Source organism: Mauremys mutica, chromosome 8 (assembly GCF_020497125.1).
Source record: "Mauremys mutica isolate MM-2020 ecotype Southern chromosome 8, ASM2049712v1, whole genome shotgun sequence".
Classification (NCBI taxonomy): Eukaryota; Metazoa; Chordata; order Testudines; family Geoemydidae; genus Mauremys; species Mauremys mutica.
The window spans coordinates 54,315,189-54,340,139 of NC_059079.1; the positions used below are offsets into that span (position 1 = coordinate 54,315,189).

The window sequence follows — 24,951 nt, forward strand, 5'->3', positions numbered from 1 at the left end:
GGATATAGTTCTTAGTTGCCAAGCTCACAGCTTACTGATTTTGTTACCAAAATTCAAAGTGGTAACCAAAAGGTTTCAAGGCATATCAGATGCTCAACTTCCATTTCTAGCAGTCTAAAATATATACCTGGCCACCCTACTCATGGGTCTTAAGGCTTCCTGTTGATATTTCTGTCTTACCTTTGTCATTGGCTCCCTTCATTATATCTCCCCTTCTCCTCTCTTCCCCCCCCACCCCGCATGTATATGCTACAGATGTTTGTCATTAGTTCCCTTGCCTGTCTTTCCTCCATGACCTACTGCATAGTCTTCCAGATTAAATGACTTTGCAACTGGTAGCAGTGTTGATTTTCAAAACAACCCCACTCCCACCTTTTTCAGATCATTCTCTGAGTGTTCATTGCTGAATCTCTGAAACATAAGTTTCCTGCTTGTATTTCTTCCCTCTATTTAGAATAAATCTTTGTAAGAATACATTTTGTATGGATGAATAAAAAGAATAGTCTCTTGTTCCAGGATTTACTTACAACCAGACTCAGAAGGCTGGTATTATGATTGCATGAGAAGTCCATTCTGCAGCCCGCTAGGGCTTTAAAATCATATGAGCCACTCTGGATTCCCAAGGGGCTTTAAATATCTGATTGAGAATCTGTCCTCAGAGCTTTCAAAAGCAATTCTGGTAGCAAAATTTGAACTGAAGGGAATGGGTCCATTCAAGTCCTGGCTACAGATGCATTTTGTAACATCTGTCACAAACCTGGGCAAATTCCCTTTTAAACCAGGATTTCAGTCTGAGTATGATCCTGTCCTCATAGAATCATAGAATTCAAGATCAGAAGGGACCAATATGATCATCTAGTCTGACCTCCTGCAAGATGCAGGCCACATAAGCCGATCCCCCCACTCCTTTAGCAAGCGACCCCTGCCCCATGCTTCGGAGGAAGGCGAAAAACCTCCAGGGCCACAGCCAATCTACCCTCTTTCCCGCAAGTCAGTTATGATTGCTGTGAAATAGTGGTCTCTTAAGGGTTGCAGTCACTCATATGTTTCCTATCCCATGCTAAATAGAAAAACATAAATAAAGCAGATTATACACTGAAACAAAGGATCATGATTTACTATATTATTGTGTATGCTGGCAATGTATACAGTCTTGTACAGCTATCATGCCTGACTTTTATGTATTCATTGTTATTGTTCTTGATTTGTAGGTATTGAAAGGTGACATTAGACCTGCTATTGAAACTCATGAGATGTTATATCAGGTGATAAAAAAGCATAACTTTCTTCCTGAGGTAAGGTGGAAGGTTATGTAAACTGATTGTGATCTCAGTTCAAGTAATACTAGACATAATGTATAACTTAAAAAAAAAAAAGATGGTACAAACTCACATGCACAACAGGAGTGGTGTTCTGGATATGAAACATTTTTCCCTGAGATATTGTAACTACCAATAGGGGGAAACAATTGTTATATAACAGATAAGTGATAATGAATAAATTTTATTTTTTAAACTGACCTTGGATCACTTCACACTAGTATATAAAGTTTACATAACATTGATATGAAACTATCTTCTTGGTGATGTAATGGCTTTATGCTATTAAATCACACTGACTTTTCATTTCCTTCTGTTCTTCTTCGAGTGATTGCTCCTATGCATTCCAGTTAGGTAAGCGCCGTGCGTGCACGGCTCTTCGGAAGATTTTTACCCTAGCAACTCCGGTGGGCCGGCTGGGCGCCCCCTGGAGTGGTGCCGCTATAGCGCAGGATATATACCCCAGCCGGCCCGTCCGCTCCTCAGTTCCTTCTTTCCGCCCGTGACGGCCGTTGGAACAGTGGAGCACAGCTCAGCTGACCTCCACTTCCCTAGCTACTCGTAGTTTTCTCTCGTTCTGTTTATAGTTGTAGTTTACTATTCTACAAACAAACAGAGTTTAGTGTATTTATTTTACAGGGGTTGGGGTTTATCCCCTTCCCCTCACCCGGGGCCGGGTCCGATGCCCGGTCCACAGGGTTTCTAATGCTCGGCCGGCCACAAGCCGCTGCCGACAAGAGATCTTCTCCTAAGTGCCTCGAGGGATCTTACCTCACAGATAAGTGCCGCATTTGTGAGGCCCTTAATCCGTGAACAAAGGGGAGCGGGGCTTTCGTTTTAAACAGCTCCTGAGGGAGGCAGCTCTTGCTCCTCCGCTCTCGGCGCCGAGCGCTAGTTAGTTTTCACGGCGCGCTCCCTCGGCACCGGACCGCCGGTGCCGCCAAGGCCTCCTGGCACCACCGCCGCTGACTCCGACGTACCCTCGGCATGGACCTCTCTCCTGGAGGATGAAGAGTTACTCCGGCCAGGCAAGAGCCGTCGAGTCCGGTGCTGGAAAGCTCCCCGGTACGCACCGTGGTCGAGCTCGCCCGGAAGCTGCGTCCGAGCCGCCTGCTCCGCAGCCGAGCGCTATGCTCAGTCGGATCGCCCGGCACCGATGTCTGCCGCGGCACCGACAATATCCGCACCTTTCACTCCGGCCAGGCAAGAGCCGTCGAGTCCGGTGCTGGAAAGCTCCCCGGTATGGACCGTGGTCGAGCTCGCTATGAAGCTGCGTCCGAGCCGCCTGCTCCGCAGCCGAGCGCTATGCTCCGTCGGATCACCCGGCACCGATGTCGGCCGCGGCACCGACAATATCCGCACCGTTAACTCCGGCCAGGCAAGAGCCGTCAAGTCAGGTGCCGGAAAGCTCCCCGGTACGCACCGTGGTCGAGCTCGCCCGGAAGCTGCGTCCGAGCCGCCTGCTCCGCAGTCGAGCGCGATGTTCAGTCGGATCGCCCGGCACCGATGTCTGCCGCGACACCGACAGTATCCACACCGTTAGCTCCGGCCGGGCAAGAGCCGTCGAGTCCGGTGCTGGTAAGCTCCCCGGTACGGACCGTGGTCGAGCTCGCTAGGAAGCTGCGTCCGAGCCGCCTGCTCCGCAGCCGAGCGCTATGTTCAGTGGGACCGCCCGGCACCGATGTCTGCCGCCGCACCATTAACTTCGGCCAGGCAAGAGCCGTCGAGTCCGGTGCCGGAAAGCTCCCCGGTACGGACCGTGGTTGAGCTCGCCCTGAAGCTGCGTCCGAGCCGCCTGCTCCGCAGCCGAGCGCTATGCTCCATCGGATCGCCCGGCACCGATGTCTACCGTGGCACCGACAATGCCCGCACCATTAACTCCGGCCAGGCAAAAGCCGTCGAGTCCGGTGCTGGAACACTCCCCGGTATGGACCGTGGTCGAGCTCGCTAGGAAGCTGCATCCGGGGTGCCAGCTATGGTCGAGCTCACTATTCCCTCCATGCCGGAGACAGTGTCCACGGCGAGGGGACTGATTGCAACGACAGCATCTACGCTGCCTCAACCCCCGGCACCGCCGGTGGGGGTTACATAGTCGATGGGCAAGCCTGCCTTGATCAGACCACCCTACCTCGGCACCGCACAGCGGCACCGTTCAGGGTCGCGGTCCCGCACATGTTCTCGGTCCCGTCACCGATCTAGGTCTCGGCACCGTTCTCCATGTTGGTACCAGTAGTGCTCGCGGCACCGGTCAGCATCCCGTTCGCCGGTCCGGGACACTCGGTACCGATCAAGCCCCAGGCACCTGGACGCTCGTAGGCACTCCTGATCATCGAGCCTCGCACTCTCGGTCGACCGCCCGGCACAGCTTCGGTGGCAGGTCCCGTTCTCGGTACCGCATCGAGCGACGTCAGTTACAGACGGAGACTCGACCAAGAGCTTTCAACTCCTCCAGGGCCATCCAGCCACACATCAGTGTCGTCCCGTGCGGACACTTCGTATGCGTAGCACTCTGTTTTCCGATGTGCCCTCCAGAGTCTTCCAGGAGACCTATCAGTGGTCATTCTGGACGCCGTGGGTGTACTACTACGCCAGAGGCGTACCGGTGATCCCATCTCGCTCCGTTCCCTCCGAGCTCTGGGTGCCAGAGGTGACAATTAGTCGTCCCCGTCCGACCGGTACAGAGCAACCTCCGGTTCGGCACCGGGCTCCCAGATCCCACCGGATCAAGAGGTCATCCAGGAGCTCGAGCCCACACAGGACCCGCTTGTCCCGGGCCTTTCTTCTTCCTCCTCCCCAGATGAGGCGGGGGCAGGAACATACCCCTCCGGCCCTCCTCTAATCGAAATGCGACCAGCCCCTAAATCCGAAGAGGCTGGGCGTGTGGTCTTACTGGGCCATAAGATGTACCCGGAGGGGGCCCTGCAACTTCGTGTGGCGAACCAGCAAGCCCTGCTTATCCGCTACTGTGGGTTGCGGTGGGCAAATTTAGAGAGTCGGTTCTTCGGAACTCCCATCAAGAGTTCGATGCCCTCCTGCAGCAAAGGACGGAGCTGGAGAGAGCTTCCCTCCAGGCCTCGTTGGACGCAGCTGACTCCGCTGCCATGACTCTGGCCTCGGGTGTTGCCATGCGGCGCGTTTCAGGACTCCAGTTATCGAGCCTTCCCTCGCAGCTGTGGCACGCTATACAGATCTTGCCCTTCAGTGGCACAGGCCTGTTCTCTGACAACACTGGCCCTAGGCTGCAGAACCTAAAGGGCAGCAGGGTCACTTTGCTCTCTCTCTCTCTCGGCATGCACACGCCGGTAATTCAGCGCCGATGTTTCGTCCCCGACCTCCGCTCTTACCCTGCGCCTTGACAAGGTCAGGACATGGCCAGCGGGCGTGGCTTACACGGTCGTGGCCATCAATCCGCACCCCAAAGGAGCCAGAATTAGGGTCCTTCTGACCACCAATGGGGCAAAAGCCTACCCATCCTCGCCCCTCCTAAGGACCCCTCTCACGAGCGATTCCTCTCGCACGAGGTGCGGACGCTCCTCCTCATCGGAGCTATACAGGAGGTACCTAAGGGCGAAACATATTCCCCTAAGCGAAGGGAGGTCTCAGACCTATCCTAGGCCTGCAGGAACTCAACAAGTCACGATGCAGATGAGTTCCGCATGGTACCCAGGGCGACTGTCATCCCATCCTGGGATCCCGGAGACTGGTACGCCGCCCTCGATATGAAGGGCGCGTGTTTTTCACGTTGCCATTTCTCCTCCACACAGAAGGTACCCTTGATTTGGGGCCTACCATCGTTATTCCCAGTATACAGCCCTCCCGGTTGGCCTCTATACAGCCCAGGGGTATTCAAGGTGCATGGCTGTAGTCGCCGCCTTTCTTCGCCACCGTCTGATACACGTTCTCCGTGTCTAGACGAGTGGCTCATTCGAAGAACCCCCGGGCCCAAAGTACCAGTCATGTGGGCATCGACACGAACCTATTCCTGTGTCTAGGCCTGATGATCAATAGTAAAATCCACTCTGATTCCCATATAGGGAAGGGAATTCATTGGGGCCGTCCTGGACTCCAGACTCGCCAGAGCCTGCTTTCCTCAGCCTTGATTTCAGGCGAGGGTAACAATTGTACAAGGTCTACGGACCTTCCCGCCAACTTGGGCTCGCTCTTGCCTCGGTTTCCTGAGTCACATGGCTGTCTGCACGTTTGCAACTAAACATACCAGGCTTTGCCTCTGTTCCTTCAATCGTGGCTCACCTGGGGGTGCCATCCGGGCAGAGATGGCATACTCATGGTCGTCTCGTTTCCCCCGAGCAGCCTAGGCTCCCTCGAACGGGAGTCGGCGTCCTCCCCGGTGTATCCGGGGATGCTGTTTCATTCACCCCTCGGGGTCCCTCATGACAGACAGCCCATCTTTCGTCTGGGTGCGCACCTGGTGTAGTTTCGCACTCACGGCCTTCGGTCAGCGCAAGAGCTGGCCCTACACATCAATGTCCGAGAGCTGAGAGCAGTCTGCCTTGTGTACCAGGCGATTCAGCTGGCGGATCGTCTCAGCAGATCCTTCCTATCTCACAAGTGGTGGTTTCCTCCCGTCTTTATCTATTCCGTTTTCCAAAAGTGGGTCTTCCCCCGCATAGCCCTCCTCACGTTCGCGAGAACGGAAAGAGAGAGAGAAATTCTCCTCGTTCCAAGGCCTCTCCCCAGGCTCGGTCTTGGAGGATTTTCCTGAGGCCATGGATCAGCCATCTGCCGTACGCTGTCCACTGTCCCCGCTGGTTCACAAGGTCCTGCTCAAACTCCGCAGGGACAGAGCGCCCCTGATCGGGTTCGCTCCAGTGTAACCTGGGCAGCACTGGCACACCATGTTGCTACACCTGTCGGTAGCAACCCTCTTGGCACAGACCCCATGACGCGGAAGCACGACAACCTTCACCACCCGGTCTTGTATTCCCTGCACCTCACAGCAGGACTCCTGCGTGGCTAAACCGATCCGAGTTATGTGGTTCGGCCTCGGTTCTACGGGATTCTCCGGGGTGGTAGAAAATCGTCCATTCGGTTAAAGTATCTGGCCGAGTGGAAGCGTTTCTCATGCTGCTCCGAAACGCGCAATGTTTCTCCCGCAGAGATCCCGCTCCATTCCATCTGGTTCCTCAGGGCTTGGAGCGTTTATACACCCCCCCCAGTGGGGCCCCGCCATAAACCTGGCTCTTCAATCTGGTTCTACCCAGTTTTATGACTGCCATATTCGAGCCAATGTCAACATGCTCATTGATATAACTGTCCTGCAAGGCAGTTTCCTGTAGTCTTTCCTGCGGCCATACGAGTCTCCGAGCTTCAGACTCTCACAATAGGCCCAAGGTATACTGTGTTCCTCAAGGACAAGGGCAGTTATTACCACGTCCGACCTGCCTCCCCAAGGAGGTGTCGGCCTTTTATATCCACCAGGATATCTTTCTTCCGGTCTTCTTTCCGAAGCCACTCTCTGTGCAAGGAGAGCAACGGTTGCCCTCCTTCGACATCTGCAGGGCGTCCGCAATCTATATCTAGCGGACTGAGCCCTCTCGTAACGCCCCCAAAACCTTCATCGTACCGGCATACCGGACGAAGGGCATACCTGTCTCCTCCTAGAGGATTTCATCTTCAATGACGTTGTGCATCTGCACCTCTTCTGTTTCGGCCCATGTGCCATAGAGCCACCTTGCTGCACATTCCGCCAGGGCTCATGCTTCTCAGCTGCCTTCCTGGCTCGCATTCCCTTTCGGGGGATGTGTTGTACACCTACCTGGTCCTCGGTCCACACCTTTGCCTCATTGGTCCGGGAGTCCAGAGCTGTTGCAGCCTCTGGCTTAGCGGTTGCGTTCTGCAACATCTAACTCCGACCCCACCGCCTACGTAAGGCTTGGGAATCACCTAACTGGAATGCATAGGAGCAATCACTCGAAGAAGAAAAGACGGTTACTCACCGTAGTAACTGTTGTTCTTCGAGATGTGTTGCTCCTATCCATTCCAGACCCGCCCTCCTTCCCCACTGTCGGAGTAGCCGGCAAGAAGGAACTGAGGAGCGGACGGGCCGGCTGGGGTATATATCCTGCGCTATAGCGGCGCCACTCCAGGGGGCGCCCAGCCGGCCCGCCGGAGTTGCTAGGGTAAAAATCTTCCGAAGAGCCGTGCACGCGCGGCGCGCACACCTAACTGGAATGGATAGGAGCAACACATCTCGAAGAACAACAGTTACTACAGTGAGTAACCGTCTTTTTCTTGGCCAAGTGAAGCCTGAATCCATTGGAGAAGTAACATGTTCAGGGCCATATTTGCATCGAGCCTCTGAAAACGTACCTACGGATATTGTGTTGACCCTGAAAACAAGTTAATTGTGTACACAAAAGCCGGTTTGCCTGTGTACAGTCATTACTGCAACATTTGCATAGGCACTTAAAAATTTGGTCCTTGGTCTTCAGTGGAGAGAGGCTATCTTGTTTTTCTGGTACTTGTTCGATTGCTGACTAGTTACTGTAGTATTCATACCATAGGTGGCTGCTTGCCTGTCCTAGCATTCAGAGATAAGTCGCAGTTTTGTTTTGTTTTTAACATAATCAGACCTGCCTATTCTGGATCTATACCTTTGCTACACATGAAGGATGAATAACTTTGAATGTCTGACTTTATCCCAGCTACATGAATCCAGAATAGAGCAGAATAAATCAAATGGGTGCATAGGGCCTAATTTTGAACTCTGTCTTTACTCTGAAGTAATGCCATTGCCTGACTTATACTGGTGTATGTAAGATCAGAATCAGGCCTGTCATCAGAGAATATTATTTTCTATCAATTTTTTTTTCAGAAAGTAATCTTCTAACTGTTGACAGGAATCCTAGAGCAAATTTGGATAGGGGCTTTTTATAATTAGAAATGGAAATAAATGAGAAAGGAGTAGAGCTTGTTGATCAGGACTTGCTCCCTTCTGCCTATTTGTTTTGAAATCTAAAATAATAATTCACTGTCTATATATTTTTATGCCTCCATTTATTTATCTCTATTCTTTCTTCCTCAGGCTTTCACAACAGACTTCAGGGTTCATTGGGCTCAGCACCCTTTAAGACCAGAATTTGCAGAAAGCACCTATTTCTTGTATAAAGTAAGACCACTTTCTTCATCGCTTTGGCTTTTTGACACTGGGTCCTAAGGTTTGGATTTTATTGGTGCTGTGTCCCAAACTGGACCCCAATTCGTCCATTGGTGCCAGAGTTATATGCTTATGGCATGCAAGCCAGATGTAGGCACTCTTTGTTGTTGGAAAATGTCTTCAGAGTTTTGTTTTATAAGACAAGGATTTTCAAAGGTACAAAGGAGCCCAGCCCCTTCAGATTCAGTAACAGTTGGGTGCCTGAGGCCCAGATTTTTAAAGGTATTTAGGCACTGCAAGGCCTAAGTCTTACTTTCAAATATCTTTAAACATCTGGGCGTAACTCCCTTGTGTTCCTTTGATTGTCCCAGTATAGTATAGTTTGTCCATGTAGTGTAAATGGTAATGCACTGTATTTGAAAGGAACTTTCTCTTCTGCATATGGCTCTTCTCTTTTGAAACAATAACACTACATTTAATGGATGTGTAAAAAAAGGCAACATACCAGAAACTAATGCATAGCAAGTAGTTCTAAAAAACCAGCTATACATTTTACATGACATCTAAGTATTGTGCAACTTTTCTAAAAATAGGCTACTGGGGACCCTTACTACCTAGAAGTAGGAAAAACGCTCATTGAAAATTTAAACAAATATGCTAGAGTACCTTGTGGATTTGCTGCAATGAAGGATGTTCGTACTGGAAGCCATGAGGACAGGTAAGTGTGTAGTGATTTTTAAGTTTATTAGAAAATTATAAAAGGAGTCTGATTAACTTATTTTTATGTGTATTGAGATTAATTGAATTTTGGATAGGTGCTGATGGTGTATTCTGTGTTCATCTAAATAAACCAACCCTCAGATTATGCATATTTGATTTGATGTTAATGGAATATCTGTAGTCTAATTGGCCTTAAACACTTTCAAAATTCATAGCCTTAAATTATAACCTTTCTGTATTAAAGTGAAGACAGCCTATTCTGATATTTTCTTTATAGATCTTTTTAATAAAACTTGACAATGGTTAAGTAGATTAAATTTGAAGCATATTTCATTTGAAAAATGTTGACTTTGGAATTCTCAAGCAGTATATTATTATTGTAACACCACTTTTCCATTGAACTTCTTGAACTGTTATTTCCCTCTGTAAACACAGAGGGAAATATCCTCCTATTGGAATTCTGCAGTAGTTGCAGCACTCAAGCAGGGCTAATAAGCTCAAAAGTTATCATTAAGGCTGCAGATTTGTCACAGCCTTTTTTTATTAAACACAGAGCAGCCTCGGTAAATTTAGAACAGCCTGTAAAAGCTGCGTCCCCTACCTGAGCCCTGACACTGTGGGTTGTGAAGGGAGGACCCTGTCACTTTCTTGAGCCCCCTTCCCAGGATGGATCATCATTGGGAAGGTGGAATGCAGCCTGGATGTTGGAGCTTCCCCTAAGGAGAGCAGCCACAGGGGACACGCAGGGCTGAACGGTACCTCCCCCTGCCCTCTCTGGGCTCTGCTCTATGCCCAGGCTCAGGTTTAGCACAACCCAGTGCTGCTATTCAGCTCAGTCAAATGCGGCCTGGCCGCCCTGCTTCCCTCCTTTCTCTTCATCATGACATAAAGGCAGCTGAGCTAAACCTGAGCAGTGCTGGGACTGCGTGTGCCATGTTACAATGCAGAGTGGGGAGCTGAGCCCAGCCACCCCAGGGCAGGATCTCTAGCTGTGGGGAAGTCACAGAAAAACAGGAATATGACCCTGTTTGACTTTTTTCCCCACCATGACAAACCTGCAATGCTAAGTATCATTAACTGTTTGGAAATTGAGTATCCTGAGCATTTGTTTTACTGCCACTTTGGGAAATAGTACTGTTCTTCTCTCTCTCCCCCCTCCCTTGCCCCATAGAATGGATTCTTTCTTCCTGGCTGAGATGTTTAAATACCTTTACCTGCTCTTTGCTGATAAGGAAGACATGGTTTTCGATATAGAAGATTATATCTTCACTACAGAGGCTCATCTATTGCCTCTTTGGCTCTCTACTACAAACCAAACAATGTCTAAGAAAAATACAGTGAGTGACCTTTTTAAACTTTAGTCTATTTTTAATACCACTTTAATTGAAGTGTTTTTAGATGGAAAAATCAGGGTAAATGGTAAGTTTCAAAAATCTGACATCGCTTACAGATTTTAATACAAACTGTTTTATCATGACAGTAATTAGTGGCACCCATGAATATTGTCAGTTTTTTCCATGACCAAACCTGTTTTTTAGGTATTTATAACTCAACCATAAAACCTTGCTCCAGGCTGGAACTTGGCAGAAAGGTCACAGAACACACTTGCTTACAAAAAACAAACCAATAAAACCCTAATCTTCAAATAAATAAATACATTTTCTTGTTTTGTGGAGCTCAGATTTATTTCCTCTTTAAAAATACTTTAACCATTAGATTAAATTTGCCAAGTCATTTTTTATATTAAGGGAAAAATAAAATGCAGAGTGAGCTAGTCTGCTGATCTAGGGTTTAGTACCTGGGAGGAAACCCAAGTTAGCTTTCCAGCTCTAGGGCCAGATCCTCAGCTGGTGTGAAATGTTGAAATCAGTAGAGCTATAGTTGAGCTCACTCAGGCTCTTAGAGCAGGTCTTCACTACCCGCCGGATCAGCGGGTAGTGATCGATGTATCAGGGGTCAATTTTATCACGTCTAGTGTAGCCGTGATAAAATCGATCCCTGATTGCGCTCCCTGTCAACTCCAGAACTCCAGCTCGCAAGAGGCGGAAGCGGAGTTGACGGGAGTGGCAGCAGTCGACTCAGACTCTGCTGGAAGTGGTCATGGTGATGTAGTCTAAACAGTACTTTTTCTTGCTGCTTTCCTTCTGAGAGACTGATATTTCCAGTATCAGTAGCTCATCTGACAGGCTAAATAAACAGATGAGAAAGTGAACAGAGGATTATTTATCACCTAGGGATTCCCCCAATGTTAATCTGCCATTATTTTGACTTGAAGTGTGCTCACTCTTGGATAATTCTTAGTTAATCCATTACTTAGCTTTTTCTTACTTATTTACACACCAAGGCAATATGCACTATAAGGGTGAGACTTCTAAAGCACACCAGGGTGTTGCGCACTAACTGGCCCAAGTCTGCATTAACGTAGTGCTGTTTGAAAGAGCACTATATTCATGTGTAATAGGGAAACTGTAGTTCATGACAGCAGACCAGTTAGTGTGCAACACATTGATGTGCTTTAGAAATCACACTCGCCCGCTGTGCATTGTAGACAAGACACTCAAGGTATGTTTATAATAAACATAATAAAAGACCCATGGCTGGCCTGGAGCCTGAACCACTACATTGCAATTTTATAGCCTGGCAGTCCAAGCCCCAAAAGTCTGTCTGAGGTTACCCAGGCTCTGAGACTTGGTGCCATGGGTTTTTTATCCCAGTAGAGATGTGTGTCAGATCAGTTGTGGAAAACTGAAGTCACAGACTTTTTTTGGCTGAGGGCTTTCTTCCTGGAGAACTTAGTAAATTCAAGAGAAGCTTCACAGCTATATTGAGTGAATTCAACATTGAAAATAAAGGAAATACTGCTCTAGGAACCTGAAGACCAATAATTTTGAGATTAGACTTGTAAAATAATTTGTAGTGTGCTATACAGAGTTCATTAACGCCATTGCATGTTAACCTTCATTAACAAAAATTGGTCATGTTCCCTGATAGCTATCTGTGCTATTCATTGCTCCGCTGTCCTTTTCCTGGAAGTGTTGGCTGTCTCCAAAACCTTTCAGAAAAACAGGATAGTACCAATAAAAGATAAGCATGGATTTAAAAGGCACAGATCTTGTACAGGCAAGTCTCATCTTATGCGAGGGTTCCGTTCCGCGGTTAGCGCGTAAAGCGAAAACGATGTATAGTGACAGGTTTCAGAGTAGCACCCATGTTAGTCTGTATCCGCAAAAAGAACAGGAGTACTTGTGGCACCTTAAAGACTAACAAATTTATTTTAGCATGAGCTTTCGTGAGCTGCAGCTCACGAAAGCTCATGCTAAAATAAATTTGTTAGTCTTTAAGGTGCCATAAGTACTCCTGTTCTCTTTTCATGTATAGTGAAACACTCATTGAGTTGAATGGTGGGCGGAATTGCCTGCACTACAGATGCAGTTTTTATATTATTGTTGTTCGGTTTTTTTCCCCCTGTTTTTGCCGACCGTGCAAAGCTGACTTCGCGCATGTTAAATGTGCCTAAGATGTGACTTGCCTGTATTATTAAAGCAAAACTTTTAAAATGAAGTTTATACTAATATTTGTAGAAACTCTTGAAGTTCTGTATAGTGAGTATATTGTGTCCTGTATAGAAGGCAGAATATTTCCTTGATGGTAGCTATGTCCAGCTGTTGGGGAGTATGAAGCAGGGCCTCCTAAAAATCAGTAAAACCTCTGAGGAAAATCAGGTCTAAGATGTGAAAGTAAATTCAATATAAGCACTGTTTAATTTACTAAATACTGATAAAGTAGGGTTTCATTGAAACATCTCCATCAGTCTGAGTTACTAATATCTGACTAAGGCAAAGATAGAAAAAGATCCCATTTAAAGCAGATGTCAGGAGCTTTTCTATCAAGGAAGAAATTGTAAAATAGACACAAGGTTATTGAAACCAAAACACTGATCATTTTAGAATCAGTTTGATTGCAGTGACTGGGAGGGGAAAAAGGAACATGTCTTAATGGGCTGCATTGCTTATCTTTATTCTAAGTACCATGCCACCACTTGAAATATCTGTGCCCTAGTGCATGATTAGCAAGGTGGCCTCCTCCTGTTTCACTATTTGATCTGATAGAAGACAGTGGGGGAACAGTTTTACTGGACCTTAGTTTGCAGACTTTTTTCCCTGTAGGTGTGTTGGCTCTATTTATTTTATGTTGGTCATACTTCTAAGAGAATTACTCACTCAATTACTTAGTATGTAGCAACTTCTTCCAATAAAATAAGTAACAACTTTATGCTATAGCAACTTGAATTTTTGTGGGTTTTTTTTTTTGGGGTGGGGGATCCTTTTTATATGTCTTTAAATACTGGATCTTAGAGAATTATTAATTATTGTTGATAAATCTTAAATGACTTTTCTCACAGGTGTGTTGTAAATAGATAAGTATACTCATTTTACAGATGGGGAAACTGGGCTGTAGTGAAGTTAAATGACTTGCCTGGGATCACCCACCAAGTCATTTGCAGAGCCAGGAACAGATACCAAACTATTATGCACTTCTTATGCTATAGTAAAACAGCGGTATTTGCAAATAACCAATCTCTTCCTTTCAAAGGAAAACAAATGTCATTTGATTTACAGTTAAGGTCTGATTTGAAATTAGTTGATATAGTTTTGCCACCCATAACTTTACTTGACTGTTGCTATATGGATTGTGAGGAAGAGACTCTGGGGATTGTTCATATTGAAATCTATGAACAGGATGCTATATGTGGCAAAGTAACCTTATTTATTAATGTTTAGTTTTATGATTTCTTTGTGTCAAGTCATCTTAGGCAGCTCAGAAATCAATAGAAGATATTTAACTGAACTGAGATGATCTCATAGAATATTCTTAAAAAATAAAAAAAAATCTGAGGCATGTCTATTGACATAAGACAGGAAATCCTAATAGCCTGGAGCTGCCACAGCAAAAATATAGACACTATTAACTTTACACCTAAAGCAAAAAACACAGTTTTCTCCTGTCAGAGAACAAGAAGTTACATAGGGTACCAGATGTTTGGTACGGTACGGCTTGAAATCACCACTTACCAGTAGAGGGCCTAATCCTTCAATTTCTGTAACTAGGGTTTGGGTTTTTTTTTTTTGTTTTTTTTTTAATTCTGGACATTGTGGATGCAAAAAGAACCTTCCAAATAGGAACCAAGGCAGGACTGCATTTGAGTCTTCAGCTACCACACCTCTGGCGCCTTTGCTGCTGTTCATGTCTTTACCAAATTGCAGCAAAATAGAATCATGACCAGCATCATTTGTTCCATTCTGATTGGGAATGCTATGAAGACAGACAGGAGAGCTATTCAGAAAGAAAAATAATATAAAAATGGAGACTAGGGGACACTTGGAATGCTAAAGGCACATGCCAAGAAGCTAGCAAAACATGCACATGCCAAGAAGCTAGCAAAAAAGCAGACAAGTCAAAGTCCTACTACTCCTCGCTAGTAACTGTAGTTGTATGATATCTTCCTACCTTCAATGGTTATATGCTTTGTATGTATACAAATAACCTTTGATGATGCAGTCTGTTTGATATTTTCTTTTGATAAGCAATTTAGAGTAATTGGGTTTCTTAATAGATAATCTGCTTTGTACATTATAGACCACAGAATACACGGAGCTGGATGACAGTAACTTTGAGTGGACATGTCCGAACACCCAGATTCTCTTCCCAAATGACCCTATGTATGCTCAGAGTATCCGTGAACCTTTGAAAAATGTGGTGGATAAGAGCTGTCCTAGGGGCGTTGCAAGAGTGTAAGATGCATGTTTTTTATCCTCCATCACTAGGAATGGCCAGAATATTGTCTGTCATTCAATTTATTAAAAAAAAAAAAAAGCCTTCCAATCCCCTCTGCATATGTTAGTCAGATATGCTTACTTTGTTCACAAGATAATATTCCTTTTGGCCCTGCATAGGCAGTAAAGCTAGCTGCATTTCCTACCAGTGTTCAGCTAACTTCCAGCTGCAGTTGATTATGTAAGAGTAGAATGAGCTCAGCACGAGTTGGCAGATCCTAAATTAGGATTGCAGTAGTGCCAATTAGGAAAAAAAAATCAATTTGTAAACAGAGCAAAGAGGATCTGAAACCTCTGAGAATAAATAAGAAAATTAACAGTTTCATTTCTATAGTTAACTGACTTTAAAGTCTTGTACTTTATTTTAGGTTGTTCTGTAAAATTTGGAAAATCTGCCTTTATATGACTACTGTAATATTTATGCAGGTGAAAATTAAGGGCCGAGTAACAGTTGCATTATATGCATCTGATGCTCAGTCTGTTAGGAAAACTGGCTTTTCTGGTTTTATTAAAATTCATTATCAAGATGCTGAACATTTAGAAATGATATTGAAGGGTGCTGGCTCATACTTTAACCAGATTGCTGATATATCAGTTTTACATTATCAACATTGCACTGGAAAATGGTTGGGGGAGTTCTCAGCTTTTTAAAACAATTATAATTTTAGGGTAACATTTTACCAAGAGCTTTGTTTGCTAGAACTTTAATTTTCAGCTTGAGATAGTCCAGTGGAATGTTCATGCAGTAGAGGATAGGAATGGGTTCTGATAGCTGTGTATATATTATGTCTGTAGCTTGTACACCTCTCATGTGTAAAACTGTTAGATAATTTTTTAACAAATGTTACCAGTATGACATTTTGGTCATTACCATCTTTGGCAGAGAAGAGAGTTTTGGGAGTGGACCAAAACCGCCACTGAGAGCCAGGGATTTCATGGCCAGTAACCCTGAGCATTTGGAGATACTGAAGAAGATGGGAGTCAGTTTGATTCACCTCAAAGATGGAAGAGTACAATTAGTGCAGCACGCAATTCAGGTAAGACCCACATATATTTTGTAGAAATCTTGGCGCATTGAAATCAGTAGAAAAATTCCTAATGACTGCAATAGGAGCAGATTTCATCCCTTGGTTTCACTCTGCTTCCACAATTTGGGTTGCTTAGCTTTAAAAAGGGACCTGCTGAAGCTTTCAGCATACCTTTTTGCCTTTGCTTTGTTGCTATGTGTGATAAATAATAATTTTTAATTGGTTTAATTTTTTTTGCCTCTTTTCTTCAACTTTGTCTTGCAACTACGTGCCATTATCTCTACTTGTTACAACCAAGGCCCTATTTACGTTGCAGCGAAAGACTTGGATTGTGCAACACCTGCAGAAATTGAACTAAACATGAAAATGAATAATACAATACAAATTCACATTTTAATCAGTAATCCTTGCATTTGTTTAATTGGGTATTACATGCAGTTTTTTGCTGTCTGTAAACTTAATTTTCAGTGTGCTACAGTTTTGCACTAAACTCATAACAGTATAATAGATTTTTTTGGGGGAGGGAAAGCTGCAGATTTTGGCAGCTTGGACATTTGTAGGGTGACCAGATGTCCTGATTTTATAGGGACAGTCCTGATATTTGGGGCTTTTTTTATATGGGCTTCTATTCCCCCCCCACCCCCACCCTGTCCCGATTTCTCACACTTGCTATCTGGCCACCCTAGACATTTGGCACCTGAAGAATGTGGGAGAAGCATCTAAGCTTTACCAGCATAATCAGAGGTGCAGTTAAGTGTTATCAGCTATAGATTCAAAGTTAACCAGCCCTCCAGCAAAATTAAACAATTGTTTCAGGCTGTCTGCAGATTCAAGCTGACATCACTGCATGAATTTGCATACATCACATTTGGAAAGTTTTCTTTGCTGCCATTAAGAATTAAAAACTTCATTTTAAAAATGAATAGGCGGGAGGGATAGCTCAGTGGGTTGAGCATTGGCCTGCTAAACCCAGGGTTGTGAGCTCAAGCCTTGAGGGGGCCATTTAGGGATCTGGGGCAAAAATCTGTCTGGGGATTGGTCCTGCTTTGAGCAGGGGGTTGGACTAGATGACCTCCTGAGGTCCTTTCCAACCCTGACATTCTATGATTGTGAGGCACAATTTTGTGTTGGTTTCCTCAGAAGATTTGGCAGTCCCTGAATTGTAGAAGATATAGTGCCCTAATTAAGAGCTCATTGTAAGGTGAAGCTGGACTGAAAGAGAGAGCACTTGTTCTAACAAATCTAAAAATAGCACAGACAAGGGAAAAAATGAGTCGTTTAATTTAAAAAAAAATCACAAAATGTTTTGTTCAAACATGCTTTAGAGTAAAAAATGACTCCTTCAAATAGCACGATCATAAAATAATCATTTTAAATGTGCATTTCTAAAGCTCAAGTGTTTTATTTAGATTGGCATCAAGCTCTAGATAAAGCATAGTTCTTTATAATAGAACAAAAGTATCTTTTTCAAACAGTACAGTCTTGGTACTACATATGTATGTGAATGGATTTTTTTCATTTTAGTAAGAGAATGTAATATTTAAGACAACTATGAAGTGATCAAACTAATATTTAAGTCTCACAGCATCCCAGACCTGGATCACTATTTAATATAGTATTGGCACATTTGTAGAAGTGATGTAAATGCCATCAATAAATTGATATTTAAAAGAAGATTAATTTGATGTCTATTTAAGTCGGTGCACCTAATGTATCATAGTAGCCCAAGGCTACATTGAGGTGGATGGTTTCAAATACATTTTGAAATACTTTGCACTTGCTGTGTCATGGATTTAGAGTTTATAATCTTATATTTGGCTTTGGCAAAATTCACACAAGCCCCTAGTTTGGAGCATAAAAATTGTCAGGATTAGAGAAAGAAACCAGAATGCTATCAAAATAATTACCCACTTTTGTACAGTGAAAAATGTTAAAGGGCACATGAAAGGTGCTGTACAAATACACAAGTATTGTAATTATCAGATGATATTCTTTGGAAATACTCTAGCAGTATGACAAACGCTAATGTTGGTCTACAGTGTCATCCAGAAATTTCTAATTGGTGGTGTTTCTAGTATGATTATTTGACCAACTGTGTGACAGAGAAATAATTCTAACTTATTTTTACCTTTCACATTTTTATTTGATAAAGTATCAACAGTTTGACTCTCTCTGTAAACCATATTTTGTTTGAAGACTGCTTTAAAAGTAAGGATTTACCACAAATTCCAGATCAGCAAAATAGCACATTCATGTATTTTACACAATTAGGGTGACCAGATGTCCCGATTTTGGGGTCTTTTTCTTATATTGGCTCCTATTACCCTCCCCACCCCCATCCTGATTTTTCACACTTGCTGTCTGATCACCCTATACACAATAGTCAAGACACTAATTATTTACCCTATACAAAAAAGTCAGTCAACTTGACCACCTATAAGAAGTAATAAAGGTAATAATTGGAGATATACCAATCTCCTAGAAGTGGAAGGGACCTGGAAAGGTCATTGAGTCCAGCCCCCTGCCTTCGCTAGCAGGACCAATTTTTGCCCCAGATCCCTAAATGGCCCCCTCAAGGATTGAGCTCACAACCCTGGGTTTAGCAGGCCAATGCTCAAACCACTGAGCTATCCCTCCCCCCTAAGTGTCTATTGCATTAGTGTTTGACACATGTTCTTTAAAATTTTAAACTAAAGAAAGTTATCTTATTGTAAACATAATTCTGTGTTACTGATAAAGAAAAATTAGATTTTTTTTTTAAAGAATTTTTGGTTTTAATAGTCTGTGCTGTTTAACTTTGGCATTTCTCAGATTGGACAATGAGAATCAAGTCGGTTCCCATTTTCTTTAGATTTGGCTTCAGGTTTTCTGCTGTAATACCTGGAAATAGACATAGCAGGGAAAGGTTTATTAGTTTAAAAACAACTATTTCCATTGCAATTTAAAAATAATCAAACTTGTATAAACTGGAGATTTGGAAAAAATGAAACTTGTGACAAATTTGATAGATGCTTAAAGTATAATTGTTACCAAACAGCTGATGGACAGGTCATGGGCCTGTGGGAGCTAGACTTTAGAATGTAGTGCTCTCAATTGCTTTTTCCTTCTCAGCCTGGTTGATTGGCGGCAGTACTGACAGATTCTGGAAGAAGCCAGCTCTTTTTCCAGGAGGTGGGCTACAACACTGACCTTGGAGGAATTTACCAGTAACAGTAAAATTTTGGTTCTGCAAAATATTTAAGAAGCCACTTACCCTAATATCTTTACTCCTTAGGCAGCAAGTTCACTTGATGCTGAAGATGGTTTGCGATTCATGCAGGAAATGATTGAACTATCCAGTCAGCAACAAAAAGAGCAGCAGCTACCCCCACGTGCTGTTCAAATTGTTTCCCACCCATTCTTTGGCAGGGTGGTATTGACAGCCGGGCCAGCACAATTTGGAATGGACCTATCCAAACACAACGTAGGGGTGTGTATAATGTGAAAATCTTTAGAACATATGATTTGCTCTTGAATTTTATTTATTTGTGCTTTTTCTCTGTTGCATTGGTCTTAATTTTCTAGTATTACATTTATTTCAAAATACTCAGCTAGCGCTTAGATTTATATTAAATAGCTAGAAACACACAATCTAAAATTCTTTCTTCTGACTCAGACACTCTAGAGTTCAGTCTTTTTCTCCTTTGGCACCAGTCATGATTCAGACTCCACACATAGGTGCTCCAGTTGTTTTCTGAATGCTATATGTGGAATATAACTCTTGCATCCTTGAGGGAGGGTCCAGTGTAAGGGAAGAGAGCTTGGCAAGCTGCTAGGATTCAGCATGGCTGCCACTCAGTTGTGAATTTACAACATTTGAAAAGTTTAATGAGGATTAGGCTCTCCGTAGCCCATCAGAAGTCCAGAGAAAGTGGGGACAAATTACTTGTCCCCTTTGAAGTCAATGGCAAAACTCCTATTAACTTTAAGGGGGGCAGGATTTCAGCCCACAGAATATGCTCTAGATCTAAAACAAAGTTCTAGGAATATCTGTGCTCTCACATGGTTTGTGGTGATATAATCTTAACCATAATTATTCCGTATTTTGTTGACTATACTTAAAGGCTATTATCAGATGTTAGAACAAACATAAAAGGTTACAGATGTTGGCCCATGTGAAAACTAAATCAGTCCAAAAATTGTTGATTAGACAACTTTTTTGAGACTGTCATAAAAAAGACTCTAGGAGAAAGGTCCTGTAGTATGCTTAGAAACACTGGATGACTTTTTGGGATGACTGGAAAAATTATAAAAGGTAGGAAACATTTACAGGCTTTACTCCCGTATTTTAAATCATTACATCTCTCAAACAGACAAGAGGATTTGTTGCAACCAGTAAGCCTTACAATGGATGCTCGGAGATCACTAATCCTGAAGCAGTGAAGGAGAAAATTGCTTTGATGCAGAGAGGCCAGTGCATGTTTGCTGAAAAGGCACGAAACATCCAAAAAGCTGGAGCAATAGGGGGCATTGTTATTGGTAAATAAGACTATCCTTATTGTTTTGTACAAATGTAACCTGTTTATTCTCCCAGGATTATTTAGATTATATATAAGCATATTTTCAAGGCTGGCAGGCATCTGTTACATTCTTGTGAGCAGTCAGTACAAGAAGGTACAGAAATCCTGTTATTGGAACAAATGAGGTGTGTATACTTACTATCCTGCTTGCACACAAGAATGGAGCCAGACAGAAACCTACTAGTGGAAAAATTCAGTGTGGGGGTTTGTTCTGACAAATCGGAATTTACAAATTAACTTTTGTTTGTAGCTCAGTGTTGTGAAATAAAAGACAATGGTGGTTCTATTCGCAGGGGTTGGCAAACTTTTTGGCCTGAGGGCCACATCGGGTTTTAGAAATTATATGGAGGGCCAGTTTGGAGGTTGGGGGGGACGTGGCCCACCTCCTATCCTCTCCCCTGACCACCCCTGGGACCCCGGCCCATCCAACCCCTCCTCTGACTGCTCCCTCTGCCCCATGCTGCTTGGAGCACCGGTGGCTGGCGACACTGCAGCCACACCACCCGGCTGGAGCCAGCCACGCGCAGCACAGAGTACTGGGTCAGGCTGGGCTCTGCAGCTGCGCTGCCCCTGGAGCTTGCAGCCCTGCTGCCCAGAGCATTGCGGTGGCAGTGGAGCGAGCTGAGTCTGCGGGGGAAGGGGCAGGGGTGAGCCTCCCGAGCCAGGAACTCAGGGGCTGGGCAGGAAGGTCCCACGGGCTGGATATGGCCCACAGGCCGTAGTTTGCCTACCTCTGTTCTATCAGCTTCATTCCCTCACCTATGCTTTCCCAACTAAGTTAGTAGTTCTAGAGAGAAATGTACCATTTACATTCCTTATTAAAAGTTGAGTAACTATTCTTTCAGTATTGAAAATAGATAATGGATTAGTAGCAATCCTGAAATGATGTACATTGAGACCTTTTACATTCAGGAATGCATCTGCTTGTGAAATAGCTTTTTCCTTCTAGGTCCAGCACTATCTTGACTTTCCACAGCCAGGCAGGCATCCATCAGCTATTGAGCCTTTTGAGGCAAGTTGAAAATACAAAATTAAAGCTGCTGGAGATGCCTAAGAATATGCCCTCCCACCCACAAATTCTCATCACCATCTTAGGCGAGCAAATAGAATTGAAATACGTTCCACCTTTCAACTTAACTTGCTTCTGTCCACTCAGAAACCTCTTGTCTCCAACAGGAAATAAGGTTAGAAATTTGTAAATCTGGGGAATTCTAATTAAACTGTAGCACATTCTCTGAAATTCCCACACCAGCTATTCAAGCTACCATTATCCTGTGAAATGGGAGAGCATCAATCTGAACTATATACAGAATGGAAAAGCCTGCTTACTCTGACTTTCTGTTGGCTAGATGACAATGAGGGAAGCAGCAGCGACACTGCTCCTCTATTCCAAATGGCTGGTGATGGAAAGAATACAGATGACATCAAAATCCCCATGCTCTTCCTGTTCAACAAAGAAGGAAATATTATACTTGATGCAATCAGAGAATATGAGTCTGTAGAAGTGCTTCTCTCTGATAAAGCAAAAGACAGAGGTAAGGGCAAAGACATGTGTGTCTTAATATTACTTATCTTTATCTGTTGGCATAATGTGAAATATAAAATGAATAATGGCTCTTACTTTCTACCTGAAAAAATCTGACCTCCATAATTCTAGTTTGTTGAATTAGTTTCATTCAAACTAACAATCTCTTAGAATTTTCCAATACATGTCCAACTTATTTAACTTGAAACACTTTAAACAAAAGAAAAAGTGAACATTATAATTTTGGTGTAACAAATTTGACTAGTAGTGCTATAGCATTTTTTTTTAAAGCCTCTTAAACCCTTTTTTCATGGAAGAGGTTTTCATATTCTGCTTTAATATCAAGACAGGAATAGGCTGTGTATGTTTCAGGATCCTGACTTGTAGATGCTTCTCAGTTCCAAGTGATTTTCTTCATATCTGTAAAGATAGACCTGATTTTTCTCACTGCAAAGACTAGGCAAATGTGGTTCTCATTGAGCATTTAATTTCAGAAAGGGGATCAACACAAAAATGAGGAAGTCAGTTAAACAGAAATTAAAAGGTACAGCACCAAAAGTAAAATCCCTGCAAGCTGCATGGAAACTTTTTAAAGACTCCATAATAAAGGCTCAACTTAAATGTATATCCCAAATTAAGAGAACCAAAAAAGAGCCACCATAGCTAAAACAATGAAGTAGTAAAAGAAAAAGTGAGAGGCAAAAAGGCATCCTTTAAAAAGTGGAAGTTAAATCCTAGTGAGGAAAATAGAATAAAATAGAATGACCACATTAGAGGAGGTTTGGGAACAAATTGATAAACTAAACAGTAATAAGTTACCAGGACCAGATAGTATTCACCCAAGAGTTCTGAAGGAACTTATATGTGAAATGACAGGACTACTAACTGTAGTCTGTAAATCAGCTTCTGTACCAAATGACTGGAGGATAGCTAATGTGATACCAATTTTTAAAAAGGGCTCCAGAGGTGACCCCAGCAATTACAGGCCGGTAAGCCTTCAGTACTGGGCAGACTGGTTGAAACTATAGTAAAGAACAAAATTGTCAGACACATAGATGAACATAATTTGTTGGGGAAGTGTCAACATGGTTTTTATAAAGGGAAATCATGCCTCACCGATCTACTAGAATTCTTTGAGGGGGTCAACAAGCATGTGCACAAGGGGGATACAGTGGATCTAGTGTATTTATATTTTCAGAAAGCCTTTGACAAGGCCCAATCACCAAAGGCTCTTAAGCAAAGTAAGCAGTCCTGGGATAAGAGGGAAGTTTCCTATCTTTTAACCGGTTACCAAAGGGTAGGAATAAATGGTCAGTTTTCATAGTAGAGAGAGCTAAATAGTGGTGTCCTCCAGGGGTCTGTACTATACTGGGCCCAGTCCTATTTAACATATTCATAAATAAGCTGGAAAAAGGGGTAAACAGTGAGGTGTTTACCGCATTTGCAGCTGATACAAAACTACTCAAGATAGTTAAGTCCCAGTCAGACCACAAAGAGCTACAAAAGGATCTCTCAAAACTGGGTGACTGGGCAACAAAATGGCAGATGAAGTTCAGTGTTGATAAATGCAAAGTAATGCACATTGAAAAACATAAACCCACCTATACATATAAAATAATGGGATCTAAATTAGCCGTTACCACTCAAGAAAGAGATCTTGGATTCACTGTGGATAGTTCTCTGAAAACATCCACTCAATGTGCAGCGGCAGTCAAAAATGCAAACAATGTTGGGAATCATTAAGAAGGATAGATAAGAAGACAGAAAATATCATATTGCCTCTATGTAAATCCATGGTACGCCCACATCTTAAGTACTGCATTCAGATGTGGTCATCCCATCTCAAAAAAGATATATTGGAATTGGAAAAAGTTCAGAAAAGGGCAACAAAAATGATTAGGGGTATGGAATATCTTCCGTATGAGGAGAGATTAATAAGATAGACTTTTCAGATGAGAAAAGAGACAACTAAGGGGGGGGAGATGATCAAGGTTTATAAAATCATGACTGGTGTGGAGAAAGTAAATAAGGAAGTGTTACTTAGTCCTCAGAACAGAAGAACTAGGGGTCACCAAATGAAATTAAAAGGCAGCAGGTTTAAAACAAACAAAAGGCAGTATTTTTTCACATTACGCACAGTCAACCTGTGGAACTCCTTGCCAGAGGATGTTTTGAACCCTGTTATAGCCTTGGCCTTCACAAGAGAACTAGATAAGTTCATGGAGGATAGGTCCATCAATGGCTATTAGTCAGAATGGTAGGGATGATGTCCCTAGCCTCTGTTTGCCGGAAACTGGGAATGGGCAACGGGATGGATCACTTGATGATAACCTGTTCTGTTCATTCCCTTTGGGGCACCTGGCATTGGCCACTGTCAGAAGACAGGATACTGGACTAGATGGATCTTTGGTGTGATCCAGTATGGCTGTTCTTATGAGATTAAAGTTGTCAGTACCAGTAATTTTACATTATATTAATTCTCCTGCTTATGTGGCAGTATCCATTCCATCAGCGTAGATAGCGGATATATTTTCAGTGAAAATGCACAGCTAGGAGATTATTTCTAGACTCTATTCTAGCAAACTTCCCCCAGATAGAATTTAAATTCCAGTAATACTGCTTTTTTTCAAACAGGCTATTTTGGGGAGCAGCATATGAACTTTAACTTCTCTAGTAAACTAACATCAGCCCATTCATTTTTCCCCACCGTATATACAAAGCTGAAACACAAAGTTACAGCACTTCTGGATTCCTCACATGGAATCTTGATGTCCACCTATTTATACCAACGGGTGAGCTGTTCAGAGTAGTTCTTCGCTATTAAATCCTTTCTAGGGCAACAGCAGTAT

The 24,951-nt window shown here is 43.6% G+C and overlaps 1 protein-coding gene across 2 annotated transcripts in view; it reads left to right on the forward strand.

Annotated features, from left to right (window-relative positions):
- Nucleotides 1–24,951, forward strand: part of EDEM3 (ER degradation enhancing alpha-mannosidase like protein 3) — a 51,749-nt gene that overhangs the window by 22,115 nt on the left and 4,683 nt on the right. For both annotated transcript variants that reach the window (XM_045026471.1, XM_045026472.1), the window contains exons 11-19: nt 1,212–1,295; nt 8,365–8,448; nt 9,030–9,154; nt 10,328–10,493; nt 14,794–14,948; nt 15,874–16,027; nt 19,293–19,487; nt 20,371–20,536; nt 21,927–22,112. In XM_045026471.1, coding sequence (XP_044882406.1) covers nt 1,212–1,295; nt 8,365–8,448; nt 9,030–9,154; nt 10,328–10,493; nt 14,794–14,948; nt 15,874–16,027; nt 19,293–19,487; nt 20,371–20,536; nt 21,927–22,112 — 1,315 coding nt within the window. The remainder of the gene's footprint in view (nt 1–1,211; nt 1,296–8,364; nt 8,449–9,029; nt 9,155–10,327; nt 10,494–14,793; nt 14,949–15,873; nt 16,028–19,292; nt 19,488–20,370; nt 20,537–21,926; nt 22,113–24,951) is intronic.